The 13,902-nt window shown below is 37.0% G+C and overlaps 1 protein-coding gene across 3 annotated transcripts in view; it reads left to right on the forward strand.

Annotated features, from left to right (window-relative positions):
* LOC106935253 (disks large homolog 4) overlaps window positions 1-13,902 on the forward strand; it is an 88,229-nt gene that overhangs the window by 18,815 nt on the left and 55,512 nt on the right. The window contains exon 1 of one of the 3 annotated variants that reach the window (XM_015015621.1): window positions 13,441-13,630. The exons of the other annotated variants lie outside the window; for them this stretch is intronic. Within the exon in view, the coding sequence (XP_014871107.1) occupies window positions 13,529-13,630 (102 nt within the window). The 5' untranslated portion in view covers window positions 13,441-13,528. Of the gene's footprint in view, window positions 1-13,440; window positions 13,631-13,902 lie in introns of those variants that run through there. 3 annotated transcript variants of the gene reach the window in all.

Below are 13,902 nucleotides of genomic sequence, written 5' to 3' on the forward strand. Positions count from 1 at the left end.
ATGCTGGGGCGGGCCACATAAAATGACATGGCGGGCCACATGTGGCCCGGGGGCCTTGAGTTTGACACGTGCTCTAAAGTATTCTCAAGCACAAATGATCACAGCAGATATGATTGTAGCTGAGACGCAACAGTCAATTTTCTATTGGTTAATACTGATTTCTGGTGTTGATATTGCACGATCATATTTTTTAAGACACATACAAAGAAAGGTGCTGCAGATTCTGCTGCATCAAATCAGACGTTCCTAGCTTTTTATCTGCATACATCTTCTTTCAATTCAAATTCCCCCAAAATTTGTATATGTAGACTTCAAACGGTAGGAGTTTTTGGATTTTATGCTTTTATTGTTTAAAAAAGCTGATTTTTAAGTGTTTGACCTGCTGATCCCCCATCAGAGCCTCTGATCAAAACCTCATTGCCCAATTCTGATCTCAATGTTCTGGATTTCGCCTCTCTGTTTGTTAGGCCCCACTTTGCCACATTATTATGCAGAACTACAGAAAGCATTGCAACAACATCAGGGTCAACTTGATTTGCTTTCAAACAACTCTCAACCGTGATTAGAATCGGCAGAACAAAAACGAGATTCAACATCCACATGGTTTTTGGATAAAATGTAAGCCATTTAATAGTCTAATATTAGCTTGAAATTCATTTCAAAAAGCTAAATTGCTTTCAACTACTACTTTACCTTCATTTTCTTGCTTTAGTCATTTTGTAAACAGTGATGGTTGGCAGCTAACATCACTACTTGGCTTCTAGATGCAACAATAAGCTGATGATCCTTATCTTGCTGTTACATTATAATGACAATAAAATGAGTATTTTCTCCAGTTGGTTGTTTCTCTTATCAGATGGAGGCTTAAACTGATCTTTGGACATCATGTCATTTTATTGCACATTATTGCTTCTTTTATTACCATGAATGGTCCTCTGATTGGAGATTTTTTTTTTCTGTCCCCCATTGAGCTGAAAAGAGGCACTAACATCTCAGTATGCTCATTGTTTACTGCTGTAATTTCCGTTTCATTTGTTGATTAGCCCACAATCAATGCTTTTGCAGAAAAAACAGCAAAAGCATTGGTGACAACTGACTATTCAGTCTTAAGTTTCAAATATTAACAGAGTTAATGAGGTTTAAAAACACCATAATGCTCATGGTGATTTTAATACAATGCTAATTTTAAAACATTATAATTTACATATCATTGATATGGAAACTTTGACCCAAAAAAACTACAACGGTGATAAAAATGAGAAGCTATATGAGGTTGAAAAAGTAAGTGCTCATTGTTTTGTTCCTTTGCCAGTTTGTAATTTTGAAGTTTGACCTTTTTGTGCTTGACTTAAATAGGTTTTTGTTTCCATGGAAGTTATTGAGATTTGGATTTAAAAAAAAAAAAAAAAGTTTTTCTTGCTTTTTTTCTTTCATTTTCATGTCTGTCCGTTTTAACCACAAACTGTTTTTAAAGAATCTCTCGTCCATGTTGACCCATCCAGTTCCGGCTTACAATTCTTAACTGGTGATGATCAAATTCAATCGAGCATAATTAATAAACAGTAAATCAATCATTCGTGGAATTGGACCCTTTAACAAAGACATCACCTTCAGCAGTAATTTGTCAACTGCTGTGTGCAACAACAATTTCTTATCACAACATACACTATTGGTGGGTAACCAATGAACTCCTCATTTACTAGTTTTCAAAAAAGTTGTAGAAAATTGATCTGGAAACTGACAGATGACTTTCTTTCTGAATGTGCTTTCTCATTCCTGCCATGATGGGCGGGAGCCACAGGGCTCATACTAAAGGCCTGCGCTATGTTGCGCCAACCATGTGTCAGATTGAACTTGACTTGGGAATGTGTCCTACTTGGTGTGATGTAAAGTAATTTTCTACAATATCCACACAGTCTGCAGTAAGGAAATGTGTTCACAGTCACATTGTTGTGATTATGAACATGTTTCCTCCTGCATTTGGTTTATGTTTATAGTCAGTGATCAGAACCAAAATGAGTTGAAACTGGATGCCATATCAAATGTTCAAAACTGACTGTTCACTGTGCATTACAAAAAAGAAAATCTCAATTGTTAATATTTATGGTAACACTCATAATTTAATGTTACAATTGTAATTTGATTATTGAGCTGAGAGGTCAAGCATGTGAAATTTAAAAGAGATGTTTTTGATGCTGCGATGAGCTCAACTTTAAGTGGGCAGTAAAATCGGGTCACAGTACAACATTGGGCCTCTTTTCTTTCTGATGTGTCATAATGCAAATCCATATGCAAACACCGTGAAAGTATTTTCAACGTAAAGTTGATTAGCAGCTTTCTTGGAGCAGATAAAATAATTTCACCCCTTTCTTTATTTAGCTTGAAAACCTATACAGTTTCAGTTGCATTTTAAGAAAACGCATGAGTGCCATTAAATCAAGAGTCCTGTAATTTTGATAACAATCTATATTTTTTTTAGTACATTGTGAAACTGTTTTGCTTCCAGTTTTCAAGTGAATTACTCCAAACTTGTTCTCCACTTTTTAGCTAACCCTTGTAAACAGTGGAAAAATACATCCTGCCACATTTACCCGACTCTCAGCATCTTGGCAGGAGGCTTTGCTGGTTGGACTAACACCCTGTTGGGTTTCCTTCTTACCAAGCCTCAGCCATAAGTGGGGGCCTGAGCCTCTTTGTTGCAGTTTATCAGAGTTGGTTAAAAATAGAACTACCTAGACTTTGATAGTCTTATAAAAATGTAAAACAATTTGTAATGAATTGGTATTCTTTTTAGCTCGCCTTGAGGATGATCGTCAAACTGATTGGGGGCTTTTGATGGTTTATTTTATTTGCTCTTTTTTCAGGGTAGCAAGTAACTTTCTTGTGCACCAGATACAAATAAAAAACTAAGTTAGGTGCACAAGTGTAGATGTGTTACAGATGTCCTCTAGCAGAGGGTCAAAATTATCTACTAATATTTTGATAAATACGATTTTCAGAGACTCACTAAAGAAATTGTCCATAGATTATCGACAGGTGCAGATAGATTCATTCTAAAATCTCAATTTCAAACTGCTTTATCCTTTTCAACACATGAACCTGATGGAAGACATAACTTTGTCCATGTTTCAAACTTTTGACTCCTCTCATCATTCACATATCTCAGTCTTTGACTATTAAACTTTTCTCCACAAGAAATTTGGTTTGTTCTGTTGGGAGCTACGAACTGAGATTCTGGACCATGCTGGTGTTCCTACTGCATCTGCTTTGTGATAGGCTTGAGCCCTAGTGGTTCCTGAGCTGTTCTTGAACATCCCAACCAATTTCTTTCATCTGGATTTGTTTGGAGGATCAAGCTGAAGGTTTCTATGAAGCATGGTGGATGATAGCATCGTGCTTAGAGTCTGGTTTGCTGCCAATGGGACTACTGCATCCCTGGTAGTGAATGGAAAAGTGAAGGCAGAGGAGTATCTGCAAATATTTCAACTTCACATGAAATCAACATGTAGACGAGAGAAACTTGGAGAGAATTTGTTGTTCCAAGACGTCAACGATCCTAAACACACATCAGCCAGTTTACAGAAACTTAATCATTTTTGATTATAGGACTATTTTAAATATTCAGCTGAAATTATCCCAGGAGCTTGTTGATGGCTGTAAAATGTGTGTGTTCTTTCCACAGTTTTACTGAAGGACAATATTACTGAGGACCTGTATGTTTTGAACCTGCATGTTCAATTTTCTCCCATATAAGAACATTTACAATAATTTTAAGTGTGTACCCCTTTACCATGTAAATGCTAAGGATTAGAGTGGTATATTGCATTGTATTGTCAAATCAATAATAATAAAAAACAAACAAAAACTTGAATTTGCATAGAAGATTATGAGGAGTCTCCTGCCCAGTTATAAAGAAACATTCGAGATGTTGGAAATACAGCGTTCAACGTAAAAGTTTCTCCAGTTCGAACATTTCTTTGAGAGATACTTTATAGTAGATGTGAGATTAAATGAAAGTTTGGTGCCAGAACTTAACTGTGGTTGATTGTCCATGTTTACTGAACCTGTCATTAATTCGAACATTTCTGTGGTGAAAAAAATAACATTTCTGAGACACATCTGCTGCAGCACAGTCTGTGTGGATGTGAGACATCTCTGGGATAACGTCAGGAATAAACATGAGTTTTTTACATGGTTCACTAAAAGACAAATGTGGTTGCTTATTTTATTCTAATGAAATGTATTGTTAAAGCTAAACTTCCTGGGGATTAAATCAGTTTGCAGATCTCACTTCAGAATAAACATCAGCCGGTTACTGAAGCAAACTGGTCCCAACTACGCTGCAGTCTTGTGACCATCTCCTGTTACCAGAATAGTACACAGAGTGAATTGGGAACTTGAGTGCTTCAGTTGCCACAGAAACTAAGTCAAGGCTTAGCAACTCAACTCTGTGAAAACCCTCAACGTGAAACAGCAGAGGCAGCTCTCCTGCTTTGCTTTTTATAGTATCTTTATAAATGCATAAATGTGAATTTAAAATCAAATTCTCATCTTATGATAAAAAAATAACTCTAATGAATTCTATTTTTATCAACACAAAGGTTCTATCTACTCTCATTGCTGTGAAAGAAATTGCATTTATTATAGTATTTCTTTGTAATATTATTATTTGTAGGAGAAATAAATTGATACACCGTAAAATGAATTTCACTCCTAGCCTTAAAAACTTCACTGTTTATCTGAATGAAACATCTACAGTTTAAATGTTAACTGTAATTTCTAAGGAGCCTGCAAAAAATGCAATGTAAGGAAAAATCACAAACTTAAGGCTTTTAACATTGAAGTTTAGTACAGTACTCATACACTGCAGCACTCTTACAGAGTTCATAGAAAAAGGTCATTCTTGACTTATTCTGATCTTTTTTCAGTTTAATACAGTGCCACAAAAGTATTCATATGCTACAACCAGTTTCACATTTTGCTAGGTTAAACCACCAGCTTCAATGTATTGTCTTGTGATTTCATGTGTTTCATCATCATAAGTTTGTACTTGAAGTGAAAGGAAATTATTACATTATTTTCATTTTTATGCCAAATAAAATGATGAAAAAATGCAGCTTTCAATTGTATCCATCTCTCGGAGTCAAGCCTTGTAGAACAACCTCTCACTGCAAAAGACATTTAAATATGGGTATTTTTGCCCATTTGTCTTTGTACATTAGCTGAATCTGAGTTGTTCTGAGTTGCGCCAAAGGTTTTCAGTTGGATTTAGGTCAGATCACCTGAATGAGCTCAAGCCCTTGTATTGCAGCTCTGGCAGTATGTTTCTGGTTGTCCTGTCTTACTAGATCCTGTACCTCTATTCAAGTCTTTTGCAGCCTCCAAACAGGTTTTCTTCCAGGATTTTCATGTATGTGGTCTAGCAGCCATCTTCCCATCAACTCTGACTTTTTTTTTTAACCTGTCCTTGCTGTTGAGAAAGAATGCTGATAGCGTTATGCTGTCAAAACCCACGTTTCTTGGTGTGGATGGTATGTTCATGGTTTATGTTTATCTTCAGTCATAGTATTATGCATGAAACCAATTTTCAGTCTCAGCTGGCCTTCCTCCACGTTTGTTGTCTTTTCTAAATGGGTGTTAAGATTTTAACTTCTTATGCTTTATTTTGAACATTGGTTTCTTGCCACTCTGACCAGCTATGTGAGGGGCAATCCTAACAGTTTTCTTGTCACTAAAGTCTCTCATTTGAACTGCTGTGCCTCCACAAGCCTTTTTAGTGCATCTTTGATCACATTAGCAGACTGGCAGGCGCCATGGTTTTCATTTCTGAATAATCTTTGAGGTCTGCTTGAAGCTTGAGATACTGTTTTTTAAGATGATCCCGCTTTAGACTTCATCTTTAGCCATGACCTGTCTGCTGTATTCCTTGATCTTCACGATTCTGATTGTTCACCAATCTTCACTGAGTAGACCTCAGATTTATGCTGAGATGTTTCACTGCTTCGGAAGGCAGTTGGTTGGTGTTAATTTTATTTAGGGGTATCAAAGTCAAGGGGTTTAAATGTAAACAATCACTGGGTGTAAAGCACTAAATGCTGCTGTTCGAAAGACCCTAGTTACAGGCTTTATTAATAAATCTTTTTTGCATTGTATGTACATGGGTGGACTGAGATAGAGGCCGGATGAAGCTTCCCAGAGATCGGCACCACTAGTGTCAGCTATCGTGTCGACCGGGCCATGTTGGAGAAGTGAGAGGATGGATACAAAGAATGAGATGAATAGCTGCTGTGAGACATCCTCTGAACGTCAGAGGAAGAAAATAAGCTCTGTTTTCATAATTACAGTGTGAATGATGTTCTCACCCGATTGAAGGGCGGTTTGGATAATTACTCCCCAACAGCTTCATGTGACCATTCTATCTCCGTCTCTGAGCCTTTGGTTGCCACCAACATAAGAAGAGAAATAAGTGCACTTTTGAAATCATAAATTATTAATTTTTAGCATGTTGACTTCAATCGTGCACAACATACTTTATACATAATGGATTGCTCGCACTCATGGCTGTTTGGAAGGATTCCATACGGACACGTGAAATTTACACAGCTGGCTGATTCCGCATTAAAACCAGAAATATGAAACATGAAACATTACAGGAAGAAAAAACAGCAAGGGCGTTTTGATGTAAAACACTTCAATGCACATCATCCATCTTATTGTCCATTTCTTAGAATTTGTCTACAGAAATCCAAGCTAATTTCAATAGTCTAGGTGAATGTGACCATTTCTGAAGGAAATTGAAATACAACACTCCAGAAATCTGATACCGCAGGTTTTGTGTGTGAATTCTGTAATTCTCACGTTTGTCGTTTTTCAAGAGCTGATATATCCTCAGGAGGTTCCCAAGTGTCTCCAACTCCTCCAGTTCAGAGTTAAATCTGCTGAAAGGTGGACACTGGTGTAGGCTGAAGATCGGATTTGCTGCTTTATTTGTGTGGCAGATGACACGGAGTTGCTGAACTGTAAAATAGTATCTTCAATCGTGATCTTTTTAAATAAGCAAACACTGTTCAATTGACACGTTACAATTTTCAGTCAGCCAAGAGATAATTTTACAGTCTTCAGTCTGCCACCTTTAAATTTGTTCAGTACTTCCTTCATGTCAACTAAACAGAAAATGCCGCTTTAAGATTGTAAGTGAAAATGGTAGTTAAAGTTTTTAGTGATTGTCACAATTTATCTTTGGTTAAGGAAAAAAAATTCATTTCCATTAAAGACACTGTCAGGTTTTCTTTTCCACTCACAAATGAAGACTGACAATAAAAAACACAACTGGTTAATGAAGTGTATATTTAAACTGGAGGTTTTTACAAAATACAAAGTGTTAAAAAGAACACCCCAGGAAAAAACTAATTATTCTACCTCTTTGTATTTGGGTTGATGACGTCACAAAAGGCACAAGACCAGGAAGAGACTTCTAGGATGTTTCCGCATATATTCTGGAGCATTTGAGCATTTAAGTCTTTGTTTCAGCTCCAATCTATGATGATACTGCCACAAATTTTCCCTTGGAATTTGATTTTTCCCAGGGCAAAATAAATGGACATAACACTGTTAATATGCTGTTTGTTTATGGAAGATAGGCATCATCACAAATAGTGTGACTGCTACTGCTGCTGTCCTGTAAGTGGCGCAACCAGTTATTAGGTTTAGGGAGCAATTAAGTTTTCCCTCTTGGTGAGGCTAATTTAGATAGCTTTTCACCCGTTTGGGATTAAAATGTCATTTGCTTTTTTGTATTATCTTTGTCTGATTGTAATTTTTGGGATGACCTCAAGTCTTTAAATATGAGGGAAAAAAAGCACAAATCCCTACATTGGTTAGTAGACAAATACTTATTTTTTCACACTGTTTATTCATTTACTGTATAATCTAATCGTGTACGTCTTTCTTTGTGTATTGAAGTAAATAATTTTTTCAGAAATTTGTGTGAATGAGATTTATCACATCTGGCTCTGAACCCATGACCGAATCAGTACAGTATTTTTTTTACTTGCAGTCACAGAGAGCCAACCTTAAATCGACAACGCTCACTTATTTCTACCTTTTTGGCCAAAAAAAAAAAAAATCTCAAAGATAACACTCTTGACATATGTAGTTGTGATTTAACACACGACGTTGCTAAAGTCGTACAGTTACAGACACAGTAACAAAGGGAAAATCAAATCAAATGGAGAGTGGTGGACCATTTTTAGGTATCTACCACCCCCTGCAGATGTTGTCATGGTAACACTCTTTTGGGGATGTCTTTCTCTCTCTCTCTCTCTCTCTCTCTTTCTCTCTCCCTGCTTCTCTCTCTCTTCTCTCTCTTTCATACAATGCAGCATTAGGATGATAATGCTATGCTCAGCACACCACGCTTCAGGTTTCCATGTGACTCCCGCTCTTACATAATACTGAACTGGAGAGGAAAAGCCACTTACCTTAAATGATATCAATAGTTTACAGTATAGATGTTTATTCATTCCCATGCTGCTTGTTTGCTGATTTATTTTTTTTTTAATGTATGTAGATATACAGATTTTTCAAAAATTGTGTTGTTGCCCTGTTGTATATTCTGTTAAAATGATAAAAATACTGGATTTTAATGTCTTGCTTCTTTTGACACTATTTGTACCTTTAAAAGAGAGGAATCTACTAAGCTGAAACCAACCCTTTAATCGGTGTTGGAGGTTATCACTTGCCTGTGTTCGGACGTGGTGAAGTTGCTAATGAGTTTAGCACATTGCAGATTTCCCAGGAAATCCCCCCACGCTCTGGGGGGAGGATAACATTAAAAGAACCACCAGCAGGACACCGATGTATAGAGATTGGTCTCTGTATTCGATTTAACGCTGACATCACCCTGGGAGCCTTGAGCCCTGCGCCGCAGTCGGTTCTGAGATGAATGCACAATATTTAAATCCAGCCTACCTGGTTCTCTCACTCCACCCTGTGGACTCAACAGGGCAGCACAAAGAAATGCAGAGGGCATCTAGGAGGATAGTGGATAACGTATTGTTCATTCCTGTGGAAAGTGTTGAGTGTGATTATTCTTCTGCTTTATTACAGATATTTAGAGATGTCGGCACGCAGTATCACCAGTCTGCTAGAGAAGGGTGAATTACTCCAAGCATATTCACTGTCTCTTGTTCAAACTCGTCCCAAAATCTATATGTTTTGTTACATTCCTGTCATAAATTGCTGTAAGGAGCATAGGACATTTTTTTGATTACCTTCTATTTCAACATTTACATATACAAATGCATTGGTAGTGTGAGTGTAACTGCTATTCACATCACAAGTACAGGATAGAAATCTGATGTTATTTTTGGCTAGTATTGTATAAAAATATGTTTAAACCTGCATGATGTAACTTTTATTAAAAACAGATATATATATATATATATATATATATATATATATATATATATATATATATATATATATATATATATGTATTTTTTTAATTATTATTTTTTATTTTATTTTTTACATATTTGTTGAACTGTCATTATGTCCTGACAGTGTGGTATGGGACAGTTAATCTGTGAAAACACTGAGCTTCTCTGCTTTCTCCTAGTGCCAGGAGGCGGGTCTTAGCGCTGTCAATCACAGTCTCATGTGACGCCACTCACCCACAGAGCTAGCTGCTCTATGTTACGCTGCAGCTAGCATAGCATGTTATGAATGCTTAATCTGGTTAGCATGGCCACCAATCAAGGCAGATAAATGATTTTCTTTTATTGTAAGTTGTTTCTCCACCATTAGCACATTTAGCAGTGAGTACATGAGGTTGAGTGACAGCGCTAAAACCCTCCTTCTGGCTCTGATTGATGTGTTTTTGGTCAGGAGTCGTGCATTTCTTCAGATGGCAGCAGTAGGACATGGAGGAGATTGATCTTTTCACAGATTATTTGTCTTTTAACAATGCCACAACATGGTGACAGTTTTAACAAATATGCAAAAAACATATTCTTTATAAAAGTTACTTTCTGCAGCTCTAAAGCATGAACGATTCTTTGCCAAAGGTTTTCATATTAATAATATAATTAAGAGGGGTTAAAACACAGTGAGGAAAAGAAAATGAATCTGTTATCTTTCTTTATCTAGCCAAGTTTGAAAATTTATTGTTTCTTTGTACTTTGCTTCGCTAATTAAAACCTTCCTTTTAAATTTTTTAAAGTATTTATTTGAACTTCTCTAGTTTTCGTCCACATTTTCACAATAAAGATATCAATCTTTTTTCTTTTATTTTTTTTTTTTGATATGTTTATTTTCCTCAACTTCTAAAAGACCACATTGGACAACGTGATGCCAATTCTGTGAACAAAACAGAAAAAGAGGGAAAAAGCATCTAAAGTCCAACAGTCTTATTGAAAGACATTTCAGTAAGACTGGGTGTAAGTGGGCATTGGAGGAAACCAAAAATATATGACAGGAAAATTAGGGTTCTTCGAAGCAAAAACTTTTACAGTAACAAATAAACTTTCCTGAATTTCCAATTCAGATTATTTATTGGATGAAGGTTGAGGAACAGTGTGATCTCTTTTTAGTATGGGGCAGCTGTATGAGGCCTCTGGCTGAAACAATAGCGTTCAACAGAACAAGTGCAGATTCAGCAAAAAACTGTTGCCACAGCTAGCACCAGTTACATTGATTTTTTTTTTTTTTTTTTTTTTTTACAACGTATTTTTTATTTAGTGGGCTTTTAAACACTTAGTCTGACTCTAACCTCATTCGGTAGGTCTGCTTTGAAAAGTGGCCTGCCTTCTCTGCACAGCTACTATTACATTTGCAGGAAATAAATACTCTGACTAGAGGAATGGTGCAGCGAAGAAAAAACAAAAACATTTTTCACACTAGAGATCTTCTGGGTTTTTTTTTTCTGTCATATTTGCATCGTTTCAGATCTTTAAGCTAATTTTAATATCAGCCAAGGGTAACCTGGGTAAATTTATAATGCTGTTTTAAATGATGATTAAGGTTGGAAATCTATCCAAATCAACCTGTTCCTATGTTCAACTGTAATTGCCTTGCCTTTTTAAATTGTGAATAAAGTTTAAAAAGAAAAAAAAAAAACTAAGTTCAGTTACATCATCAATATTTACAATGGACCTGTAGAATGAAGGGATTCTCATAAATCCAACAATGACAATATTAAGTATTCAAAGAAATTTTTAAAACCAACGCATTATGCCCTGATCTAAAATAATTTAAGAATTTTTTTTTTTAAATCAGCTATCAGTCAAAATAGGGTTACAAACAATTTCTTAAGTTTGAAACTCCACTGGACCACAGTGGGAGATATTTTCCACAAACATGGAAAACATGGAAAAATTGTGGACCCCCTCCCAGGAGTGGTTGACCTACTAAAGTTATTTCAAGACTGCATTTATGACTCATCCAGGAGGTCGCACAATAACCTTGAACAACATCTAATCTCACTTTTTAAAGTTAAGGCTATCTGTTCTTGATTCAGGAATAAGAAGGGCAAATATGGCACTGGTGACAGAGCTCCAAAGTGTAAATCAATACTGACCAAAAAGTTATCTCACATTTTTCAAAAATATTACCTTGGATGCATACAACTGAATAATCAAGACCTGAGATTAAAAGGAGATAAAATTTGATGATTTGGAAGGTGTGTGGCATTACATTTGGGCATAAACTGACACAGCATTTCAAAAGAAAAGAAAAGGGAATATGGTGGTAGCTTGATATTCATTGGTGTCTTGCTCAGGAGTTTGAATTCTTGCCACCATAGTTGCAACTATGACTTATAGTCGATGGCAACAATTCTGCAAGAGAACGTACAGTTATAGTTTGGTGATCTTAAGCTCAAGTGCATTTGGGTTATATACCAGCACAATGGTCAAAAACATTCAGGCAAGTCCATCTCTGAAGGCCTCAAGAAAGCAAAGGATTTGGAAACTGTTTTTGTAGATGTGTGGACTAGCAGTCCTCCAAAATGATGCAAAAAAAAAAAAAAAAAAACCTTCTTGACAGTTGTTGACCCCAGAAATTGTTAGGTTAAAAAAAAAAAAACAGTTTCAATCAAGGAATTGTGAGCTTTCAGTGCAACCCCACGCTCAAGACAATCCAGGCTCGTTTCCTGTGTCATTCCAAGATGGTGGAATGACCTACCAAGTGTAACCAGAACAGGAATATTCTTGTCTATCTTCAAGAAACTCTTGAAGATCTAGTTTTCCAGAGTATCTCCTGTCCCAGGACACACACACTGTACTTTCATATTCCCTGTATCGGCTTTCTCTTTCTGCAATTCCCTCTGTGCCTGTACTGTATTTCTACACTGTCACTCCTGTCAGAACCTGATAGTGGTCGTCCTTTTAAGTGGCTTATTAGTAGTTTTGATTCCAACTGCATTGTTACACCCGCATTTGTAAGTCACTTTGGATAAAACCTGTCTGGCATATGTAAAAACATAAACACAAACACAGTAGGTTTCCCTGATTTCAAAATTGCTCTTTGTAATTGCTCAGGTTCTCTTGGTCCAATATTAGAAGTAGTTGTTAATGTAAAACATGTAGGTGTATCAAAAAAGCAAAGAAATGTTTTTTTTTTTCTCTGTGGTGTCTGCTGTGTGAATCCCATCATTCATAAAAAAAATCATCACTGTTTTTGTTGTGAACATAAAGATCATCAGCCTTCTAGATATGAATGAATTCTGCCTTTTTTAAAGAGTAGGGACACAAGTCTGCACGTGGATTCATGTATGTTGCCACGTGCGAGTGATGACAGACACGAGCAGCCATTGTGTCAGTCCCACGAATAAATAACGTTTTTGCATCCACAACTTTTAGGGTTTAGCACCTCGGAGAGCTCCAGTTGCTTCATTCTATCTCCTGCCAACAGGGGGCGCAGCGATCACGCTGTTACATGTAGTGTGTGTGTGTGTGTGTGTGTGTGTGTGTGTGTGTATATATATATATATATATATATATATATATATATATATATATATATATATATAATTTTGTTAGAGATTTAAAATTCCGTTTTATAGGATGGTAGGCGGTTCATCAGCATTTGGACTCTGTGCGGCTCGCTGTTCAGAATCCAGCTGCGCTTTGTGTACAAACTTTACGGGTAATCAAGCAGAGAGCGGGGTAAAAGAGAGAAGGAGACAAACTGTGAATGATGCTCCTGCTGCTCCAAACCTTTAGGCAAAATGTGTGGACTCACGCGTTCATCGTCGAGACCAAAATGAATGATTTTTATTTTTTTCTCTAAGTTACATGCGAGCGCAAATATCGGACACTGAGAAAAGCGACGGTATTGCGGTCGCAGCGGGGCAGGCGGGCCTTTTTTTTTCTTTCTTTTTTTTTTTTTTTTTTTTTTTTTTTTTTTTTTTTTTACCGGGGCATCAGCGACCCTTCCATCCATCCCCACATTCCTCAGCCTCGGCTGAGCTCCGGCTTCTCTGATCGTGCGGTGTTGTGCATGAGTGAGTCTGTGAGGCTCCGGACTGATGTCTCTGCCTGTCAGGAATTTAAAGTGTCTCTCACCGGTCATGTGCCAGTGTAAGGTCATCTGCAGCAACCGGACCCTCTCTCTTATGTTCGGGTGTAAGGTGAGCCAACATGCAAATCTGTATTCAAAGAAACGAGGCCTCTGGAGAGGGGGGAAACGCCGTTCTGGTTTGTTTCCGCGGCTGATCCTTTTGTCTGTCGAGTTGATTAGCTTATCTATTATTTCTTCATCACTGAGTCTCCCACACACGACCCCGGTTTTACCTTATAAGCACCGGGCGGCCGAGCGTTTTATTCTCACAAATGACCGGTTCCCATTTACACACAGCAGGCTGTAGCAGGATGGTATTACTAAAAGCTATTCCTTGGTATT

Source organism: Poecilia latipinna, unplaced genomic scaffold, assembly GCF_001443285.1.
Source record: "Poecilia latipinna isolate Pla-1442-1.1 unplaced genomic scaffold, P_latipinna-1.0 Scaffold1935, whole genome shotgun sequence".
Taxonomy (NCBI): domain Eukaryota; kingdom Metazoa; phylum Chordata; class Actinopteri; order Cyprinodontiformes; family Poeciliidae; genus Poecilia; species Poecilia latipinna.